This window comes from Mesoplodon densirostris, chromosome 15 (genome assembly GCF_025265405.1).
Source record: "Mesoplodon densirostris isolate mMesDen1 chromosome 15, mMesDen1 primary haplotype, whole genome shotgun sequence".
NCBI lineage: Eukaryota > Metazoa > Chordata > Mammalia > Artiodactyla > Ziphiidae > Mesoplodon > Mesoplodon densirostris.
The window spans coordinates 26,021,088-26,041,613 of record NC_082675.1 but is presented as its reverse complement, the minus strand read 5'-3'; the positions used below and the strand labels follow the sequence as shown (position 1 = coordinate 26,041,613).

The following is a 20,526-nucleotide window of genomic DNA, read 5'->3' as shown; positions in this document are numbered from 1 at the left end:
GGTTTGCCTTTTCATTTTCTTGACAGTGCCTTCCACAGAGCAGACGTTTTTATTATTTATTTATAAAATGTATATATATTTTTTAATAAATTTATTTATTTAATTTATTTTTGGTTGCATGGGGTCTTTGTTGCTGTGTGCAGGCTTCCTCTAGTTGTGGCGAGCGGGTGTTACTCTTCGTTGTGGTGTGCAGGCTTCTCATTGCGATGGCTTCTTTTGTTGTGGAGCATGGGCTCTAGGCACACGGGCTTCAGTAGTTGTGGCTCGCGGGCTCTAGAGCACAGGCTCAGTAGTTGTGGCACACGGGCTTAGTTGCCCCATGGCATGTGGGATCCTCCTGGACCAGGGCTCGAACCCGTGTCCCCTGCATTGGCAGGTGGATTCTTAATCACTGTGCCACCAGGGAAGTCCCTGTATATAGTTTTTAAAGTCTTTTTTTTAAATTAATTTATTTTATTTTATTTATTTTTGGCTGCATGGGGTCTTCATTGCTGTGCGCAGGTTTTCTCTAGTTGTTGTGAGCGGGGGCTACTCTTTGTTGCAGTGCGCTGGCTTCTCATTGCCGTGGCTTCTCTTGCTGCGGAGCGCAGGCTCAGAAGTTGTGGTGCACGGGCTTAGTTGCCCCGTGGCATGTGGGATCCTCCTGGACCAGGGCTTGAACCCACGTCCCCTGCATCGGCAGGCGGATTCTTAACCACTGCACCACCAAAGAAGCCCATTTTTAAAGTCTTTATTGAATTTGTTACAATATTGCTTCTGTTTTATGTTTTGGTTTCTTGGCCTGGAGGCATGTGCGATCTTAGTTCCTGGACCAGAGATGGAACCCGCACCCCCTGCATTGTAAGGTGAAGTCTCAACCACTGGACCACCAGGGAAGTCCCCAGATGTTTTTAAGTTTAAAGAAGTTCAGCTTATGAATTCTTTAATGGATTGTGTTGTATCTAAAAAGTCATCACCACATCCACAGTCATCTAGTGTCCACCATTTTTTTTTTTTTTTAAGCTGCGTTGCGTGGCTTGCAGGATCTCAGTTTCCTGACCAGGGATTGAACCCAGGCCCAGTGAAAGCGCCGAGTCCCAATCACTGGACCACCAGGGAATTCCCTTATTCATTTACTTTTAATGGATGTCCAGTGGTGCCGGCACTGTTTGTTGAAAAGACCATCTTTTCCCCATTGGATTACCTTGGCACTTAGGTCAAAAAAACAATTTATCATCGTTGTATCATAAAGAATTTGTCTGGCTTTCAGTAGGAAGCAGTAACCGCCAAATTAGCAGAAGTGGCAAGCAGTAGCTTCTCTGGGGAGCGAGAACTCTCTGAGTCGGGGTCAGGAGAGGTCTCATGGAGAAGTCACCTGGAGCTGGCTTCCTGAGGACAGGCCCAGCTGAGGTTCCTTTGGAGGCAGGAGTGTTGAAGGATGGGACTGAAGGCCTGTGGGTCCGGTAAATGTGGAGCTTTCTGGAAGGCAGGTGTCAGCACTCTGGGAGCCCTCTGTGTGTTTCCCAGCTTCTCTCCGCCACCTGCCCCATCTCCGCCTCTGCTGACCCACCTCCCCAGCTGCCCCCCCCACCCTCGGCACCAGTGGCCACCGTGGCCACTACTGGCCCCTGGTGAAGATTAGTCAGAAAGGATCCATCCCCCGAAATCCCGTGGTGCACAGGCTGTGAGCAGGGCAGGCGTCAGGCTGTGTCCCAGGTCTGGGACTGCACTGGTCACACTTAGGTGCCCTGGTCCCCAGCATGGACCATAGAGATGCCCCCAGCCTGGGCCTAGCCCTTGGGCCATGTCCCACTTGCTGTCCACCCAGCCAAATTGGCTCTGAGAGTGTGGGGTGGGCGTTGGAAGTCCTTGTTGCCCAGGGAACCCCTCAGCAGGGCAAGGAAACAGGGACAGGACCCCACAGACAGGAGAGGCCGTTCCAGGAGAGGTGGGGGAGACGCAGCCTGGCTTCAGGTTTGATGGGATGGGGGAGGGGCGGGGGTGGGGAAGGACCTGGCCACCAGGGAGGGAAAGCACAGTCGCACACACTGCCCAGTGCCACCATTAGGGTCAGGCCTGTTAGTCCGTTTTCTGCTCCAGGACACTTGATGACAAAGATCGGGTAGCTTTTACTGAGCACATACTGAGTGTAAGCACTTTGCGATTGTCCTTAATCTCGTCAAATCTTCACACAAATCTATGGAAAAAGAATTCCCCCATTTTGAAATTTTGCAGCTGAGGCTCAGAGAGTTTAAGAGGCTCAGCCCAGATCATCCTCTCTGAACCGTGTCTCATCTGTGGGGGAGAGCTGGCCATGACCGCTAGCGCCCCAACAAGCCTAGGCCCTGCTTTTGCAGTGTGGTGCTCTCCTGGCAGACACCCCTCTTAAAATCCTGTACCTTCAGCTACAACTCGGGGGGGCGGTCTCCAGCAGGGATGATGACCCCCCAGGTCTTCTTCCGCTGTGACTGGAGGGGGAGGGTGTTTCCTTTGCTTGTCTTTGCTGCAACTTTTACCACATTCAGCAAACAAGGGCACAGGGACTGGTGCGTGGGGGACAGTCGGGGGCTCAAGGCTGGCTGGGTTCTTGCTGTGAGTGATGAACCGCGAGTGCCCGGGGGAGGGATGGCAAGGGGAATGAAGCTGGCGAAGGAGCTGTGGGACCCGGTGGCCAGGTGGACCGTCCGTGGACATGGACCGATGGCCAGGTCCGTGTCAGGGAGAGGCAGCAAGAGGACAGCAGTAGCCCTGCATCATGGAGTCAGCAGGCTCTCCCCCTCCCCATGCACCCCATCCAGCGTGGGTGACTTGCGTCCTGCCCACAGAGATGTTCAACCAGGGTGGGGGGCACGGCTGCCAGCTTTAGGGGCCTGCCGGGTGCTCGTATGGGCCGTATTCCTCCTCATCCAGCTGGCGTTTCCCTACATCCTGAGGTTTCCTTCCCACCCCCTCTCTGCCCAGCAGCCCTCAACTGTGGGGCGTGGCCCTCAAGAAGTCCTCTGTACCAGCCAGGAGCTGCCCTGGGGCTGCAAACGTCAGAAACCCTGAGCAGTGGTGCTTCAAGCAGAGAGGGGCTTACTTTTCTCCTGTAACGTAAAGGCAGCTGAAGGGGCTGGGCAGAGCCGCCAGAGCCCCAGGCTCCTCGGGGTTGCCACTCCCCCTCCTTTGCCTGTGTTTTTCCAGCTCAGGGTTGCCTGGCAGCTGCTGCACGTCTGGCAGTTCTGTTCCGGTTCCAGGCGGGAGTGCAGTCCTGTCCAGTTTCCAGGAGGGGGTAGGAGGAAGGGCATAGGGTAGAGCCTCCATCTGCAGGCAGCTGCTTCCTTATGGACCCTGCACATCACATGGCCCACAGCTACCTCCGGTGGCCATGCCTGGTTGCCAGTGGCTCCGGGACGGTGAAGGTTCTAAGGAAACAGAACTGGGATGCTGTCAGTGAGGAGGGAGCAGGAGAGGATTTGGGGGGCCAAGGGCTCCTGGTGCGTGTGCGCTGTTGTTCAGCAGGTGATTATAGAGCCCCTGGGGACGCTGGGGTGTTACTGTTCTACTGTTCCTAGAACAAATTACCACAAATTGAGCAGCTTAAAACAACACGTTTATTATCTCAGTTTCTGTGGGTCACAATCGAGTACAAAGTGACTGGTCTTCTTCTTCAGGTCTCACGGGCGAAGTCAAGGCGTCTCCAGGTCAAGTAGGGAGGAACCCACTTCTGAGCTCATTCAAGCTGCTGGCAGAATTCAGTTCCTTGCGGCTGAACGACTGAGGCCCCTTCATCTTCAAAGCCAGTAATGGCACATCTGAGTCCTTCTGCTTTGAGGCTCTCTGACCGCCCCTCCTGCTGCATCTCTTACTTGAGCTGGAGAAAATTCTCTGCTTTTAAGGGCTCATGTGATTACATTGGCCCCACCTAGATAATCCATGATAACTTCCCTACTGTAAAGTCTGTAACCCTAATTACATCTACAAAGTGCCTTTTGCCTCGTAAGGTAACATATTCACAGGTTCCAGGGAATCGGGCATGGTCGTCTTTGGAGGCCCTCCGCCTGCTACCTAGTAATGGGTCAGAAGGTAGGCCACAGCAATGTCCCCCACCTCATGCAGCCCAGAAAGGAAGCAGTAACTCGCAAACAGAGATATGGTGATGGCCTTGAAGGAGAGGACCTGACTGGAGCCAGGAGCTCTGGGGCTTTCCTGAGGAACTGAGCCTGAGGCAGATGAGGGAGAGTACAGGCCGACAGCGATCCAGGACCAACGCCCAAGCCAGGAGCCAGAAGCCAGGAGCATGGCCTGAACAGTGGCTCACCTACAGGGTGTCGCAGGTTATTTGCTGGCGAGGCTTCACTGTGTCACCCACTTCCATTATCAGAGAACCGCCAACCAGGTGCTGGCTCCTGAATCTTCTGGCTGGAGTCACTTGGGTCAGTTCTGTTCACATTTCACTGGGCAAGGCAAGTCACATGGCCAGATCTGCTGCCAGGGGGTGGGGAGACAGACCCCTCCCCCAGGCAGGCCAGGCCAAAGGTGGTGCCAGCTAACTTAGACTAAGGCGGGGTGGGGGCCGGAGAAGTGAGGATAAAGGGACAGTGGAGGGAGGCACAATTCACTGGCAGTCGATCAGGGGTGGGAGAATAGTCATGCACTGGGATGTGGACACAGGTAGCAGGACATGCGGAGTTGGCTGCTGGGGCTCAGAGGAGCACCCCGGGCTGGAGACAGTGCATGGGGTGCATCAGTGCATCAGTGGTAACAGAGCCCTGGGCACAGGAAGTCTGCTGGGGTGTGGGAGTGGGGAGGGGTATGACCTGGGGCCCACCTGGAGGGATCCACATTTAACAGAGCATTTGCACAGCTGGGCCATGTGACCTCCTGCCTGAGGCCACCTGCTCCCACAGGCATGGTGGCCTTGCTCTATCACATGCCCAGTGTCCAGGCCAGTGTGTGCTGTGCCACCTTAACCAGACCACACCTGCCAGAGACCAAGGACAGGACCTCCCTGGAGAGCTCTGAGACTTGGTCAAACCAGCATGAGCCAAACCCCCTCGAGTGCCTGCAGAGCTCTGCTCCCCAGCACAGCCCCCCGACCAGGGTCTCCTCAGAGCGGGAGTCGGGTGGCCCTCCTGCCCAGGAATGGCAGGGCCTGCAGGCTCATCCCTGGCCCTGTCCTCTTCCTGCCGTGTCATGGCTAACTTCATTCATTCATTCAACCAGTATTTAGTCCATGTCTCTTGTATGTTTGGCACCTACTAGGTGCCCCCTGAGCTGACCAACAGTGGAAGAGAGAGACTGCACCCAGGGCTCTGTGAGAGGGCATCCCCACAGGACCTGGCTAGGGTGGGGCTTCCCTGAGGAGCTAAAGTTTCTAGACCTGCAGAGGGGTTGCCCAGGGTACCGGATGGGGCTTTGGCGTGGGCTCTGAGACGGAGTTGCTGACTGCCTTTGGAACCCCTCCGACTCCCTGCCCCTCTCCTGGGCACCTCCTGGCATCCTCACCCACCCTGAAGAGCAGGGGTGCAGGGAAGGCCTCTGGATGGTGACTCGCTTGTGGCAGCCCCCTCCCTCCTGCAGCAATGACCACCCCTCCCCATCTCACACACACACACAAACGCGCGCGCGCGCGCGGAGACTGGGGACACACAAGGGCTCAGTGGAATGAGCTGGGACTCCATCTGCTTGTCTGGCTGTGATCTGCTGGAGGGCCAGAGGCCATCTGTCCCGCTAAAAGCCGCATCCCCGCTGCTCCCGGCACATAGACGTCGCTGTGACTAGATGAAAGGACTGACAAACGAGGGACAGGCAGATTTCTGGCCGCCGCGTGGAGAACGACTTTGAGGAGGTGCTCAAGGCCAAGGACCGACTCTGCAATGGCTCCGAGGTCCGCCGGGCGGGCTGGGCCTCCGCAGACGGTGACGTCACCAGGCGGTGACGTCACCAGGCGCGAGCGCTCCGCGGCCTCGGGGGCGGGGCCTCCGCCGGCTGTGGTGTCACGGGAGGCTGGGCTGCAGCCGCACTGGGCGGGGCGCCGGGCGGTGGTCACGTAGCTCAGAGGTTTCCCGGCGGTGTTTGCGCGCGAGTCGGTTTGTTCCTGTGTCCCTGTCTTCGCCGTCCCTCGCCGTCATGCCGATATTCCTGGTGAACACCAACGTTCCCCGCGCCTCTGTGCCGGATGGGCTCCTCTCCGAGCTCACCCAGCAGCTGGCGCAGGCCACGGGCAAGCCGGCGCAGGTCTGCGGGGAGGGCCCGGCCAAGCGGTCCCGGGCTGGGGCGGGGGAGGTGGCCTCGGGATGGGGCTTGGGCGGGGAAGGCGGCTCCGGGATGGGGCTCCGGGAGGGGAAGGGATGGGGGCGTCCGGGCCGGCGAGGCCAGGAGGCTCGCTGACCGCTGCCCCTCCCCCTCAGTACATCGCGGTGCACGTGGTGCCGGACCAACTCATGGCCTTCGGGGGCTCCAGCGAGCCGTGCGCGCTCTGCAGCCTGCACAGCATCGGCAAGATCGGCGGCGCGCAGAACCGCTCCTACAGCAAGCTGCTGTGCGGCCTACTGGCCGAACGCCTGCGCATCAGCCCGGACAGGTTTGTGGGCGTCGGGGGACAGGGGGCACCCGGCCACGGCGGCCACCTCGCAGCCCGCTTAGACCCGCTTCCTCCCCCGCAGGATCTATATCAACTACTACGACATGAACGCGGCTAACGTGGGCTGGAACGGCTCCACCTTCGCCTGAGTGTCGCGTCCCGGGCTCCCCTGCCCCGAGCCCGCAGCCTGCGCGCGGTTTTCTGCCCGCCCCGCCCCAGCGACCCCACCTACCGAGACGGAGAAATAAACGGTGTGGAGACTGCGGCTGCCTCGGGCTTCCTTGGCTTGCGGAGGAATCGGTGCAGGGCTGAGTCAGTGACTGGGGAACCGAGATCGGGAGGGGTGCCCCCAGAATCTGCAGCCTAGCCTCTCCACGCCCCCAGCCCCCAGCAGAAGGCCCAGCTGTGGTTGGCATCCTGCCCGAGGCCGCAGACCCCGGAATCCTACGGGAATTCGTCGGCGATCGTCCCCTACCCCACCCCCACCTCCCGCAGAGGCCGATCTACCTCTTGGGCTAGGGCTGGCGGGGAAAGGGAGAGGGGTCAGAATCTAAGTGGGGGCGGGGGGGTAGAGAAGGTCCTCCCCACTCCATCCAGGGTCACTTTTCGATAGGCTGCTGCCTCAGTGTCTTGACTTGGGAAATCCCGTTGTTCTGGAACTTTGCAACAGCTTTTGGGTCTGGTAGGAGGGAAGGTGCCCAGGAGGTGGAGTTCCTGGTTATGTTGCCCTGTTCACCCCAGTTCTGGGCCTGGTCTCTGCTCCCCTCGGGCACAGCAGTTCCCTGAGAGAACATCCCCTGTAATTTGGGTACTCTTCAGGTCTTACGGCGCAGCAGCTCTGAAAGCCTCCAGGTGGCTAGTTAACCCCACTAGGACTCTGGAGGTCCTGGCGCTGAGGGTACCCTGTGAAAACAAAGTCAGTGTCAAGGTCCAGTGTAGCTGGGGTCTCCTGGCCTAGGATCCCTTCTCCAAGTGCAGGGGCTCGCTCCCTCGTGGGGACAGCGATAGGGCAGCAGGCAGTCCTCCAGGCACGAGGTGCTGCTTGCTCAGGTCCAGTCGCCTTTGGGCTGAACACTTTACTGCCCTGCAGCGTGAGCGCCTCCATGGGCCCTGGCAGCGACTCCTTCCAAGTGAGGCCCAGCCATGAGCACTGGGAATTTGTGTGAAGGGCCAGCTCCACACTTCCTGCACTGCCTGCCCTGGGGGAGAAGTCCAGTTCATTGCAGCTGCTGGCACAGAGAAGGGACTCTGGCCACATGAACCCCATTCCTGGGGGCCTCACCTCTGGATTCCTGCTGGCCCCGAGCCATTGAAACCCTTTGTTCTTCCTCAGCCCCTAAGATAGACAAGAACATCCTAGATGGAGGCGATTTTTTAAAATTCCACAGAATTTAAGTGAATTTGTTTTTGGAAGCTGAGGGGCTCTGGGGAAAAGGGTTATTACTATCTGGACCAAGCCTCTGGAGCGCTTCCCTTCTGATGCTGGGAGTGAGGAGCAGGCCCACCTCTGAGTGATACACAGTGACAAGGGCCACCTTGTATGTGTGCTGGGGCCTGGGGTGGCCACGGGCTCCTTCCTTGGGGTGGCTGCTAGTGGCCCAGCCCATGTGGCACCCACTGTGGCTTCAGTGTGAACTCCCAGCAGGCAGGGGCAGGAAGCTTCGGGTGCCCATCCCAGGCTTGTAGCAGGTCACACTTGCCCTCTGATTATGGCAACTTCAGAACAGCCCAGGCCCCGGGGCTACCTAGCCCAGTCCCTTGGCACTTTCCACTTGGATCCACCCCCAACCCCACACCTCTGGGGCAGCCTGCCAGTGCCAGCTTGCTCATTCAGATGCCTGAGGGCTGCTCTCCTTCAGTCCAGGTCCAGGGGGCACTCTCCACCGTCAGCCCCCAGTGAGCTCCCTGGATATTGAAGATTTACTTCCAGGACAGTGGGGACAGTTGTGACCTTTGAAAGGAGGAGAATTGGTTCAAGGGAGTCTGGAGGGTGTGGCCCATCTTTCGGAGGGGACGCTCCTCTTCCACAGAGGTCTTCCAGTTCACCTAAGTCTCATTCTGTCCTCAGTGAGGGGACTGGAGTCAGTCTCCATGCCAGGGGAGGGTGGGGTGTGGCATGGCTCCAGCTGCAGCCAAACATCCCTCAGCCTGGCTTGCGGCCTGGGGCCTCCCTCTTGGGTATGAGCACCTGCCCTGTGACAGGCTCCTGCCTCGTCCTGGCCTTTGTCACATCCCCTGAGCTCCCCAGCTGTGTGCCCCCCAACGCCCAAGTTCCCAGCACACGGCCTCTTCCCCCTGCTCTTGGCCTTCACCTTGATGCACCACACGAGGTCGTGAGAGCAGGGGCCTAGGTGTCTGTGAGCATCTCATCCGACTCCTTCATTTCACAGGTGAGAACACCATCCCGGTTCCCGGGGTGTGTCGACACCAGGCCACCACCTCCCAGCGTCAGACCTCACATTCCCTCCCAGTGCCCCCAGCTTGGACTTTCACCTTGTGGCCTCACATGAGCCACGGGGGTCTCCTCAGCTGCAGGGGTCTCTGAGGGCCAAGGAGGCTGGGCACCTGCTGTGTTGGGGAGGATGGAGGGGTTCCGGAGGGCAGAGCACGGCACACTGCCCCCATGAATCAGGGAGCGCCAGAGGCTCTGGTCAGCTGGGGTGTCGCACAGCAGTGGCTCCTTGGACAGGAAAAAGGGGGCAACTGTGGATCAGGGTTCCACATGGCGGGGAGCCCGCCATGCTCCCAAGCCCCCTGGAGCTAATAACCGTCCCTGCATGCCGAGGAGAGCAGCTGCTCTCCCTCTCAAGACATCTGTCTCCAACCCCAGTCCTCCCCCACCCCCCGCCCCGCACCCGGCCAGCTCCATTTCCTCCGAAGCGTGGGCTCCGCCGCCCACCAAGCAGCCGTCCCTTCCCCTGATGCCACAGCTGCCCCAAGGCCCACAGGGGTGTTGTCAGCCTTCAAAGCAGCAGCAAAAACTCATTTCCAAATAACAGCTCGAACTGAGATGTGGGACAGATGGGGGTGGAGGCACAGACTGCTACCCGCTCTCCACCATTGCCCCAGTGGTACCGCGTCACCTGCCAGCAAAGACCCCTGGCCTCTGGGGCAACCGGCGCCTTCAGCCCTGGTTTGCAGCCTGGCACCTCCCTTGCCGGTGCTGTTGCTTCTGCATCGAATGCCTTTCCGCCACCTGCTCACCGGGAGCCCCACACTGCACCCTTCTAGGATGCCTTCCCTGAGGCCACCCAGTGCTACACGATGCCAAGTACCCTCTGCTTCGGCCCAGGCCCTGTGAGCTGCTCCTGGGTCCTGTGTCCCCCAGCACCCTCTGGGTGGCTGCACCCGGCTCTGTGATCTTTGCGCCGGTGGCCCGGAGACCACTCGGGGCTTGTCCATTCTGGAGAGCTGGGCAGTGTAGGCTCCCCCTCAGGCCTCCCACCTTGTCCTCTGCAGGCTTGCCCTACTGCCCTGTCCCCTGGTCTGAGACGCCTGCCTCAGGGCCTGCTTCCCCTGGGAGCCTGATCCGAGGGACCCTGGGGTCAAGAGCCTGCTTGGCTCCCCTCTGGGCATCAGTTTTCCCCATCTGTGAAATGAAGAGATTCACCACATGTCTTTCCTACATATTCCCTAAACCACGGAGCTGACAGGACAGCTCAGCCTCAGGGATACGAGTAATGTAGGTCACCAGGGGAGCTGAAGCAGGGAGCAGCGGGCCCGCGCCTGCACACAGGTCTTGGTATATCTGGGGAGGTCAGCCAATCCCAGAGCTTAGGAAGTTTCCAGTGTTTCTGGGCCGCTAATAAAAATAAATAAATAAATTTATTTAAAAAAAAAAAAAAGAATCCACACTTCCACTGCAGGGGCTCGTGTTCGATCCCTGGTTGGGGAACTGAGATCCCACAGGCCGTGAGGTGCGGCCAAAAAAAATAGAGTGGGGGACCCTCTGAGCCCCTCCCCCAGACTCTGAGCACCAAGTAGAACTGGCCCAGAAGGGAACTTGGAGACCCCTTAGGACGGGGTGTCTGTGGCAGGTCTGCCTCCCTCCCTCTGAGTAGGGACCCTGATACCAGAGAGCTGGGTCCCCAGGCAGAGGGCAGGCTGGAGTAGTAGCGGGGAGGGGGCTTGAAACCCAGGGAGGAGCAGAGCTTGGAAGGGAGGAATGGAGCCGTTTGGTGGGGGAAGATGCCACCTGGAGGGGACATGGCTGTGGGGAGCTCCTCCCCAGGAGGTGGAGTTGGAGCGCTGGCACAGTCCTATCTCCCTGCTAGTGAGAGATGGAGCTGCCCAGGCGGGGTGGGCAGATCTCTGACACCTCCTGCCCACAGCGTGGCCATCCTTTTATACCTGTGCCAGACAGAGGCACACTGGTACCCACCTGAACTGCAGGCCCACATCCGTGTGGATGAGTACCTGGCGAGGCAGCACACGGCCATCCAGCTGCCTGCCACCAGCGTCTACCTGTGTAAGGTGAGCCTCCCTGCCCTATCCTGCCTGGGCAGGAGCCAGGACCCCCAGAGCTGGAAGGGACCTGTTGGCCCTTATATCAACTCCCATCTACTGCCCTGGGCAGACATCACTAATCTATCACAGCTGTCTTTCCCCTGAGCTTGAATGAAACCTCAGAATCCTTCTGAATGCAGAGCCCCAGAGGGCATTGCTGATAAATGGCTGCTGAGGGAGGGGTGAAGAGGAGGTTGAGGAGGCTTGGAGGGCCCCAAGATAAGCTGTCACCTCTCTTCCCAGCCCAGTCTCTCCTGCCCCACTTCTCCGGGCAGCCTGTGGATGCTGTGCAGCTGGAGCAGCTGTTGGGGAAGCTGACGCCCGCTCTGCAGCACCTGGATCAGGAGGTCCTGGCGGCCAGGCCCTTCCTGGCCACTGAGTAGGTCTCCCTGGCGGATCTGATGGCATTCACAGAGCTGATGCCGGTGAGGTTCTCCTGCCCACTTGCCCTCTGGGGCTGTTCTGGGCGCAGGCTGAGCCCAGGCTCCAGCTGCCCTGTCTCCCCAGCCCACTGCCGTCGGCTGCAACCTCTTCCAAGACTGGCCCTGGCTTGCTGTGTGGCAAGCCTGTGTGGAGGCCACCCTGGGCCTTGAGCTCTTCCAGGAGGCCCACAGGTGAATGCTTCAGCCTCGGGACCCCCAAGAGGCCCAGTGGGATCCCCAGCTGGCCCAGAAGCTTGTGCAGAGGGTGAAAGAGCAACTCCGCTGAGGGTCTGCCGTGCCCCTGCACTCTGCCATCTATAGTAAACACTCTGTGTCCAGCCTCTCTCTGTCCCGGGAAGTGGGCTCTCCCCATTTCCAAATGGTCAGGGGATCTCCTGAAGTCACGCAGCTCAGAGTGAGCAGCACTCAGGCCCCCACAGTGACCTTCCTCTGCCACCAGGTGCCTAGTCCAGGTGCTTGGCCTGGCCACAGCCAGTCCCAACCCAGGTTGGAGGTTTCTAGGCTCCTCTGCGTGGCCCCTTGAGTCCCCTGTGGCATCACCCCAATGCCCTGACAGCCCCCTGGGCTCCTGTTTCTTTCTCCCCACCCATTTCTAGCCACAGTTCAGGCTAGATTGACCTGTGGATACCCCCGCTCCCAGCTTCTGGAACCCTCCTGGGTTAGTTCTCATCCCATCCTCACTCTGGATCCTGCAACGCCCCTTCGATTACATTCTGCCGTGAAGGTCTGGCCCCAGGAGTTCCCGTGTGGAAGCCCTTCTCAGACCCGGGCCAGGAGTACAAACGGGCACCCCCAGGGAGGGGAAGGGCAAGGTCACAGCCACCCCTGACCCCTTGGACCCAAGCCACAGGCCTCTCCCCAGCCTGTTCCTGGGTTTCCTCAGAATCTTTGCTGCTGTGAGAATTCCAGGCTTCTCAGCCTCATGACAACACCAAGTGAACAAGAAGTTCCAGAACGCGGGGGTCTGGGCCTGAGCTGGTGGGCACAGGGCCAGGGCACAGGCTGCATTTTGGCTGAGGTTGGGTGTCTGCCGGCCGCAGCGGGGGCCCAGCATGGGCCTGGAGCTCTACCTAGACCTGCTGTCTGCGTCGTGCCGCGCTGTCTACATCTTCGCCAGGAAGAACGGCATCCCTTTCGACTTCCAGTTTGTGGATCTGCTGAAAGGTCGGCACCCGCAGCTGCCTGGGTGGGAAGGCAGGACACAAGGTTGGGGTATTTCTGAGAAGCGGAGACAGAGACAGAGGAGACCCCCACAAAGTCCACAGGGGAAGAAAAGCTTCCCAAGGGAATTGTTGGTGGTGCTCCTGCCCCGCCTGCCTTTGCCGGTCCCCACGGACTCTGCCCCACTGTGATGAACAGGCTCTTCCGGGGGAAAGTGGGAGGAAGAGGGGTGGAGGGACCCCCACCTAGCGCCCCACCTTCTCCTCGAGGGTGCCCAGCACCTCGTCAGCTGCAGCACCTGCCAATTAGGTTGGCAGAGGTCGCAGAGGCACACGGTTATTCCTTATTTACTTCCATCCACACCCATTCCCCTGCTCCAAGTGTTCAGACCTGCTCAGGGTGACCCCCAAGCCTGGGTGAGGTCCGTGGCTGCACTCTCCATCACCACTCCAAGCAGCTCTAAAACCTCAGCTTGCAGAGGCTGGAGCCTCCAGAGCACAGATGAGGAGACCCGGGAGCCCTGGACATTATCGGGGTGGCAGTAGAGCCCCCGGAAGTGTTTTCAATGGAGGCAGCTGGCCAAGGAAGAGTTAAAACTCCCCCCCCACCCCCCCCACACATAGGGTTCTCTGTTCGGATCACCTGGATTGAGTGCATATGGGAGGCTCCCTTTTGGATTCCATCTGTGTGCTGGGGCTGGGGCTCCTGTGCTGGCACCTGCCCTCTCCTTAGAGGGGCAGGGGGTCTAGGGGTGGGATCCAGACCCCTAGGGCTTCTGTTGATTCACAGGCTGTGGCTTTAGGCCAAGAGTTAGGGGTGAGGGCTGGAGGCCTCCAGCTTCTGTGAGCCAAAAGGTTGTCCTGGTCACAGAGCCTGGGATGGGGGCAGGCGTCCTGACCTGGTCCCTGTTGGGCCGCTGATTTGCCCCCTTACCTGGGGTGAGCCATGGTTTTCCTCTGGGACTCAGTTTCCCCTTCTTGAGAAAATGGAGAGAAAGGCATTTCTGCCTCTGGGAGGCCTGGGTCTCTCTTCCCTGGGGTCCCAGCAGCCTCAGACCTTCCTGCACCTCTCAGGTCACCACCACAGCAAGGAGTACATTGAGATCAACCCCCCGAGGAAGCTGCCCAGTCTCAAAGATGGAAAATTTGTCTTATCCGAAAGGTAACGGTCTTCCCTGGCTCTCCCACCATGTATCTGCTCTTCCTGGGAGATTCAGTGGCAGCCCTCCTGCTGGTGCCTATTGATTTTTTTTTTTCTTTTACTCTGGAAAAGTTCACACATACACTAAAGTAGAGTAAATAGTAAATAAGGAGGAGTATAACGGACCCACATACCCACCCCATAGTTCCAACAGTGGTCCACCCAGGGGCCCATTTTGCATCATCTATACTCCACTCTGTTCCCCTGCCTCCTGGCCACTCCATTCCTTCACCTGTAAATGTTTAGGAATGACCATCTAAGAGATAAAGTCTCTTTAAAAAAAACCAAAAAAAACATCACCACAATACCATGATGACACCTAATAAAATTAACAATAATTCCTGTATTTCATCACATATCCTGTTCATATTTGACAGTCTCTGAATATCTCAGACATATTTTCTTTGCAGTTTGTGCCTTGGAATCAGGGTCCAAATAAGCTGCAAAGAGTGCAACTGATTGATCCACCTCTTCAGTCTCTTTTCATCTCCATCCCCCTCCACGCCCCACCTTGGACCTTTGCATTTTTGCTGTGGTTGAAGAAACCAGCTCCTTTGTCCTGTGGAATTTCCAATGGTCTAAATTTTGCTGACTGCATCCTCATGGTGCCGTGTAACATGGCTTTCTGTCCCTTCATTTCCTGTAAACTGGTAGTTGGATCTCAAGGTTTGGTAAGATTCAGAGTTCATTGTTTCTCAGCCTGCTTCACAGGTGGTCTCATAACTTAAAGTATATCTCCCAAGTGGACCATGGAAGTCTGGATGGCCCAGGGCTAGGTACATTTCTAGGACTGCTGTAAGAGGGTACCACCGACTGGCTGGCTTAGAACAACAGAAATGTATCGTCTCATGGCTCTGGGGTAGAAGTCTGAAATCAAGGTGTTGGTAGGGCCATGCTCGCCATGAAGGGGCCAGGAAGGATTTGTTCCAGATCCCTCCTAGGTTCTGGTAGCCTAGGGTGTTCCTTGTCTGGAAGATGGCCATCTTCTCCCTGTGTCTATTCACATCGCTTTCCCTCTGTGCATGTCTCTGTGTCCAAATTTCCCCTTTTTATAAGGACACCAGTCTTTTTTTTTTTTAGCTGCGTTGGATCTTCGTTGCTGCGCGCAGGCTTTCTCTAGTTGTGGTGAGTGGGGGCTACTCTTTGTTGAGGTGCACGGGCTTCTCATTGCAGTGGCTTCTCTTGTTGCAGAGCACGGGCTCTAGGTGAACAGGCTTCAGTAGTTGCAGCACGTGGGCTCAGTAGTTGTGGCTCGCAGGCTCTAGAGCACAGACTCAGTAGTTGTAGCGCACGGGTTCAGTTGCTCCGAGGCATGTGGGATCTCCCCGCACCAGGGATCGAACCCATGTCCCCGGCATTGGCAGGTGGATTCTTAACCACTGCGCCACCAGGGGAGTCCCGACACCAGTCATTTTGGATTAGCATCTACTCCAATGACTTCATTTTAACTTGATGACCTCTGTAAAGACCTTCTTTCCAAATAAGGTCACATTTTAAGGTACTGGGTATTAAGACTTCAACATGTCTTTTTTGGGAGACACAATTCAACTCATAACCGTATGCTCCCTGGCCCCCCCAAATTCATGTCCTGCTCATACGTTCACCCCATCCCAGCATCTCCAAAGGTCGTAATCATCCTAGCATCACCTTTAAGTCCAAAAGGCCATCCTCTAAATCATCCAAATCAGGTATGGGTGCGATTCAGGGTTTGATTCATCCTGGGGCAAAATTCCCTTCCATCTATGAACCTGTGAAACCAGACGACAAGTTATCCTGTTTCCAAAATGCAGTGGGGGGACAGGCATAGGCTAGACATTACCATTCCAAAACAGAGGATAGGAAGGAAAAAAAGGCTCCTGCATCTCCAGCAAGTCTGAAACCTGGCAGCACAAATTGCATTCGATTTTAAGGCTTGAGCATTGTTAAAAATCAAAATTCAACTGAGTAAAATTAAAGATTCAACAATTCATGAACAGAGCAGCGTCCCACCTAGAAAGGAGCTCTGATGAGCTGTACAAAATGAAAGGCTTTTTATAGGCAGAAGGAGGCAGGAAAAGGAAGTTTCTAGCAAAGACTGGATTGTTTTAGTCAAGATCACCTTTCTTTGGGGGAAGCCAGGGGTCTATCAGGCAGATGACCTCACTAGTGCTGACCAGGTAATTCCAGATTAACTGGTTAAAGGTCACATTCCTGGGAGAGGCTGAAACTGCAGTTAGATTAAGGTACTGAGTCTCGGTTTGCTGATGTGGGGCTTAGCACAAGTGACTCCATTTTGGGCCTTTCGTTTCTCTCTTAACAAAATCATCCTCTTTAGCTCCATACTCTGTCCTCTGGGCCTATCAGGGTGTTGGCCCCACCTTTTAGAACCAGTACCCCAGGCCTGTGGTGGCAGGACAGCCCTACTGGCCCCTGAGCCTCCCTCTGGGTTATTCTTTCCTTTTCTTGAAGGTTGAATAGTCCCATCAGCCCATTTCACAGAGGTGTCTGACAGCCTTTGTTCATTTCATCCCATCTGTCTCCTTCAGTACAAGCTGTCAGTGTTTCTGCTGAAATGGTCCCTTAGATTCACAAGTCACCTGCCTAATATCTTTACCAAGTGATTGTCCAGCCACACCCTTGGTTTTCTCTCCAGAGCAGGGCCCCCACCTCTGCCCTTGGCCTTCTTATTATGCCACCTTCTCACCCTGCTGGTCCTTCCCTCCCACCTCCCAGTCCTGGGCCTTAGAACGGCTGTGAATCCACTACCATCCCCCTTAGACCTTCTCCAAAGATCCACCCTTCCCCCATCCCTCCAGCCTCCTGGCCCCTCTGCCCACAGGTGTCTATTAGGGCACTGAGTGAGGGGCTAAGGACACCAGCCATGCAAGGCAGAAACTCAGCTCAACTAGTTTGAGTTTACTGGGGGATGTGACAAGCCAGGGGAATCTGGGCCTAGCTATGGTGGTTCTGATGCTTTCCCCCACCAGCCCACCTGCCAGCTTCTCTCAGCATTTTCTCCTATTCCCACCACCAGCAACAGCTCTGTAGCCTCATCTTTGAAGCACCTGGTCCTCGCAAAACGAGCAACCCCTCCTTCGTAGGTGATCTGAAGTTCTCAGGAAGGACAGGGATGGGCCCAGTCGAGTCACCTGCTTACTTGTGGGCCTCTCACTGGCCAGGTCACTGGGGCCCATGACTGCCAATCACCCAGGCCAGAATAACTGTTGGTGGAGCGGGTCCCTGCGGGAAAAGTGGGGGAAAGGGTGCTGGCCAGACAAAAGGCCAGATGCCCATTCCAGGGTCATCCCAGGGACTGTGATGTGGGCTGGGCGCCTGTCCCCCAGGAGGTGGGGCTCCTCCGGTCACAGTAAGCTCTGGTTCACCCTGGGGGCAGGGGCTGTCAGAGAAGGTGCTGGTGTGTGTGGGCCCCACTTGGTATCCGAGCTCCCAGTGTGGGAGCCGGGAGGGCTGAAGGCAGGGAATAAGCATTGAGGACCGTAACTTCCAGGTGCAGGATCAGGAGACACGGAAGGTGTGGTGGTGGGGGCGGTGGGCGGTGGGCGTGGACAGAGAGGTGCAGGCCGTCTCCGGCTGTCCCTGACCTCTCCCCACCCACCCCGCACCCTCTCCCCGTCACTCATGGGTTCTGCTTTCTCCAGATTTCCCGCGCTCCCTCTTACCCCGTGTTTCCCTACGTGTTGTGCCCTGTCTGGACTGCCTTTCCTGACGCCATCCACCAACTCCCACCTGCCCTGCAGGGCCCCTCCCTGCCCTCGCTGATGGGGGCGGACTGACTGCCTTTCCCGGGGCCCTCGGGGCTCATCCTCCTCCAGGTGGGATGTCAGTGCCTAGAGCCCACCTGTGGCTGGAGGGCCCACATTGGGCCCAGCCCCGCTGGATGGTTCGTGTAGAGGGTTGGGGAGGCCAGAGGAGCGCCCTGACTGTCCTCTCTGCAGTGTGGCCATCCTTTTCTACCTGTGCCGCAAGTACAGTGCGCCCTCGCACTGGTACCCGCCAGACCTGCACACGCGCGCCTGTGTGGACAAGTTCATGGCCTGGCAACACACAGCCATTCAGCTGCCCATGAACAAGATACTCTGGATCAAGGTGAGCAGGGCCAAAGCGGGGGCTCAAGCAAGTGTCCCTCCCTCCCTGAGCCTCATTTCCACAGCTCCCTTTCCTGCCTGCCTTACAGAGCTGTGGGGAGTGTGAACCACTGAGTAGGAAGGACCCTTATAAAGACAAGGTGAGGGGTGCCCAGGAGGGGCTGGTATCACTGAAGGATTCAAGACATTTCATTCCAAACTAGAAAATATCACAGTAGGGAATTCCCTGGTGGTCCAGAGGTTAGGACTTGGAACTGTCACTGCTGTGGCCCAGGTTAAATCCCTGGTCAGGGAATTAAGATCCGGCAAGCCATGCAGCCACCACCACCCCAAACCCCCCCCCCAGAGTCGAAGGGCCCATAAAGACTACCAAATTTGAAGATGACAAATAACCAGTACATGTGTCCCTACTTCTTATCCTATGCCTGTGACAGATATCAGTAATCAGTCATAGGATTCTTTCCTGCTGGGACCTCAAATCCTTCTGAACAAGGGTCCCAGGCAACTTCTACCAACCAGAACTGCTAAAAGAGTTGACACCACTTTACATCCTTGGTACTGTCCACCACCTCTCTAGCAGAAAAGAGTACTGAGACCTGGAGGGTCAGATATGGCCTCCTCTCCCTCCCCTCCCCCACCCTGGCCAGCTGCTGATCCCGATGATCACGGGTGAGGAAGTTCCAGCTGAGAAGACAGAGCAGATGCTGGCAGAGGTGAAGAACAACTTGAAGCTCTTCGAGGAAAAGTTTCTGCAGGAGAAGATGTTCGTCACCGGGGACAACATCTCCCTGGCCGACTTGGTAGCCCTGGTGGAGATGATGCAGGTAGCGGTGGGGTGATGGGGGGATGGAGCCTGGGCAGAGGAGGGACTCCTCTGTGACCATAACTTTCAGAAAGGCTGGTGAAGGGGGAGATATGGGGACTGTGGGAGCCACGCCTGGGTGTCTGGCCTTGACCCAGGGGCCACAGGAAACACAGGTTTGGAACCGGGGAGGATCGTGGTCATTCATGCTTCACCAAGAGTCCTCTGTGGGGGCAGGGGCAGGAGCTGGAGGGCCAGCATGGGACAAGGAGAAGAACACAGTGTTTCTTGGTCAGTCTGCCAGGATCCTGGATGCCTCCTCCTCCCGCTGGACTCTCCGGGAATAGTCCAGAGGCTTCCAAAGTGTCCTTCAGCCAAAGCGCCTCTTTTCCAGAGCTCCAGACAGATGGTTGTACAGAGCAGCTCCCTGGCTCTGGGTCTGAGGGGCATCTGCTGTGCATGGGGGGACACACCTGGGTGTGGGGTGGCATTTATGTGGTTTCTATGTGCAGGGGAGGGTGGCCAGTTCTGACCTAGCTGCTGTGAAGGACGCTGTTGAGACCCTGGCCAGTATGCAAAGTGGCCCTCGTCAGTGTACAGTGTGGACCAGCACCGGGTAAAAAACATTCCAATCTTTCTGTCCCAGGTGGTGTAGTCCCCTCAGTTTCACCCCCCACCCCTTAAATTTCATCCACAACCCCCCAAACATCTTGTGTGCATGTTTCTTAGGCTGCCTGATGGCTTTCTCGTCCCCGCCCCTGTGCTTGATCACAGAGGGAGATTCAACACGGGCGAAAAATAACTGAATTCCTCCCACCCTCATCTGGGGACAAGGGGTTTCCCTGGAAGAGGGCAGGACCCCTGGGAGGTTTCACGCTGGAGAAGTGGGAACCCCTGGGCCAGGGGTCCCTTAGAGAGGGATTCAGGAGCCTTGGAGCAAGACCAGCGACTGAGAGCCCACAGGGATCTTCCATCCCCACCCACATATGTTACATGGCCTGCGACCCCTGACCAGGCCTCGGGGGTTAGCCAGCTCACTGTCCACAGGGACAGATGGGGAGAGCCCTGCAGCTGTAGGAGGGACCCAGGTGGGGCTGGTCCACAGGCTGACCATGCCTTCCTCTCTGTCTCTCCACAGCCCATGGCGGGCAACAATAACATCTTCCTCAATAGCTCCAAGCTGGCCGAGTGGCGCGTGAGGGTGGAGCTGGCCATCGGCTCCGGCCTCTTCTGGGAGGCCCACGACCGGCTGGTGAAGTTGGCGGAGTGGGACTGCTCCACGCTGGATCCGATGGTCAAGGAGAGGATCTGCGATTTGCTGCAGAAGTTCAAGTAGAAGCAGCCCAGCCGGTGGGCCTGGCCGGCTCAGCCCCCGGTGCCTCCTACCCTAGGGGAAACGCTGAAAATCACTGTTTGCCTAATAAAGAACTGGAACAACCACCATGGTTGCTGAGCCTGGGACACACGTCTGATGTGGTGGGTCTGGGGGGCAGTCACGAGTCCCCCCATCTTCCAAAAAGAATTTGAAAATTAAAGGTTAAACATGATTAAACTGTCAATAATAAGAGTTGAGACTTCCGTGCTCTACTTTCACTAATGGATAAAAGAGTGAGACCAAAGATCCCCAAGGAAATGGATGATTGAGCAACACCCTAAACCCATCGGCCTGCCAACTACACATAGCACTGCACCCACAACACAGAATACATGTTCTTCTCAAGGGCACAGGCAGTATTCTCCAGGTTAGACCCTTTGTGAAGCCATAAAATAAATCCCAAGAAATTT

At 57.1% G+C, this 20,526-nt stretch overlaps 2 protein-coding genes across 2 annotated transcripts; both read left to right on the top strand.

Annotated features, from left to right (window-relative positions):
• The first annotated feature begins 5,979 nt into the window (after window positions 1-5,979).
• Window positions 5,980-6,807, top strand: MIF (macrophage migration inhibitory factor). The gene is made up of 3 exons (XM_060118945.1): window positions 5,980-6,198; window positions 6,372-6,544; window positions 6,627-6,807. Exons 1-3 carry the CDS (start codon window positions 6,091-6,093, stop codon window positions 6,691-6,693), a joined length of 348 nt encoding a protein of 115 aa, XP_059974928.1. The 5' UTR covers window positions 5,980-6,090; the 3' UTR covers window positions 6,694-6,807.
• Window positions 6,808-12,545: 5,738 nt separating this feature from the next.
• LOC132502376 (glutathione S-transferase theta-4) lies at window positions 12,546-20,077 on the top strand. Its single transcript, XM_060118237.1, has 5 exons — window positions 12,546-12,657; window positions 13,728-13,815; window positions 17,790-17,940; window positions 18,587-18,763; window positions 19,880-20,077. The coding sequence occupies exons 1-5, from the start codon at window positions 12,546-12,548 to the stop codon at window positions 20,075-20,077; spliced, it is 726 nt and encodes a 241-aa protein (XP_059974220.1).
• Window positions 20,078-20,526: the final 449 nt, after the last annotated feature.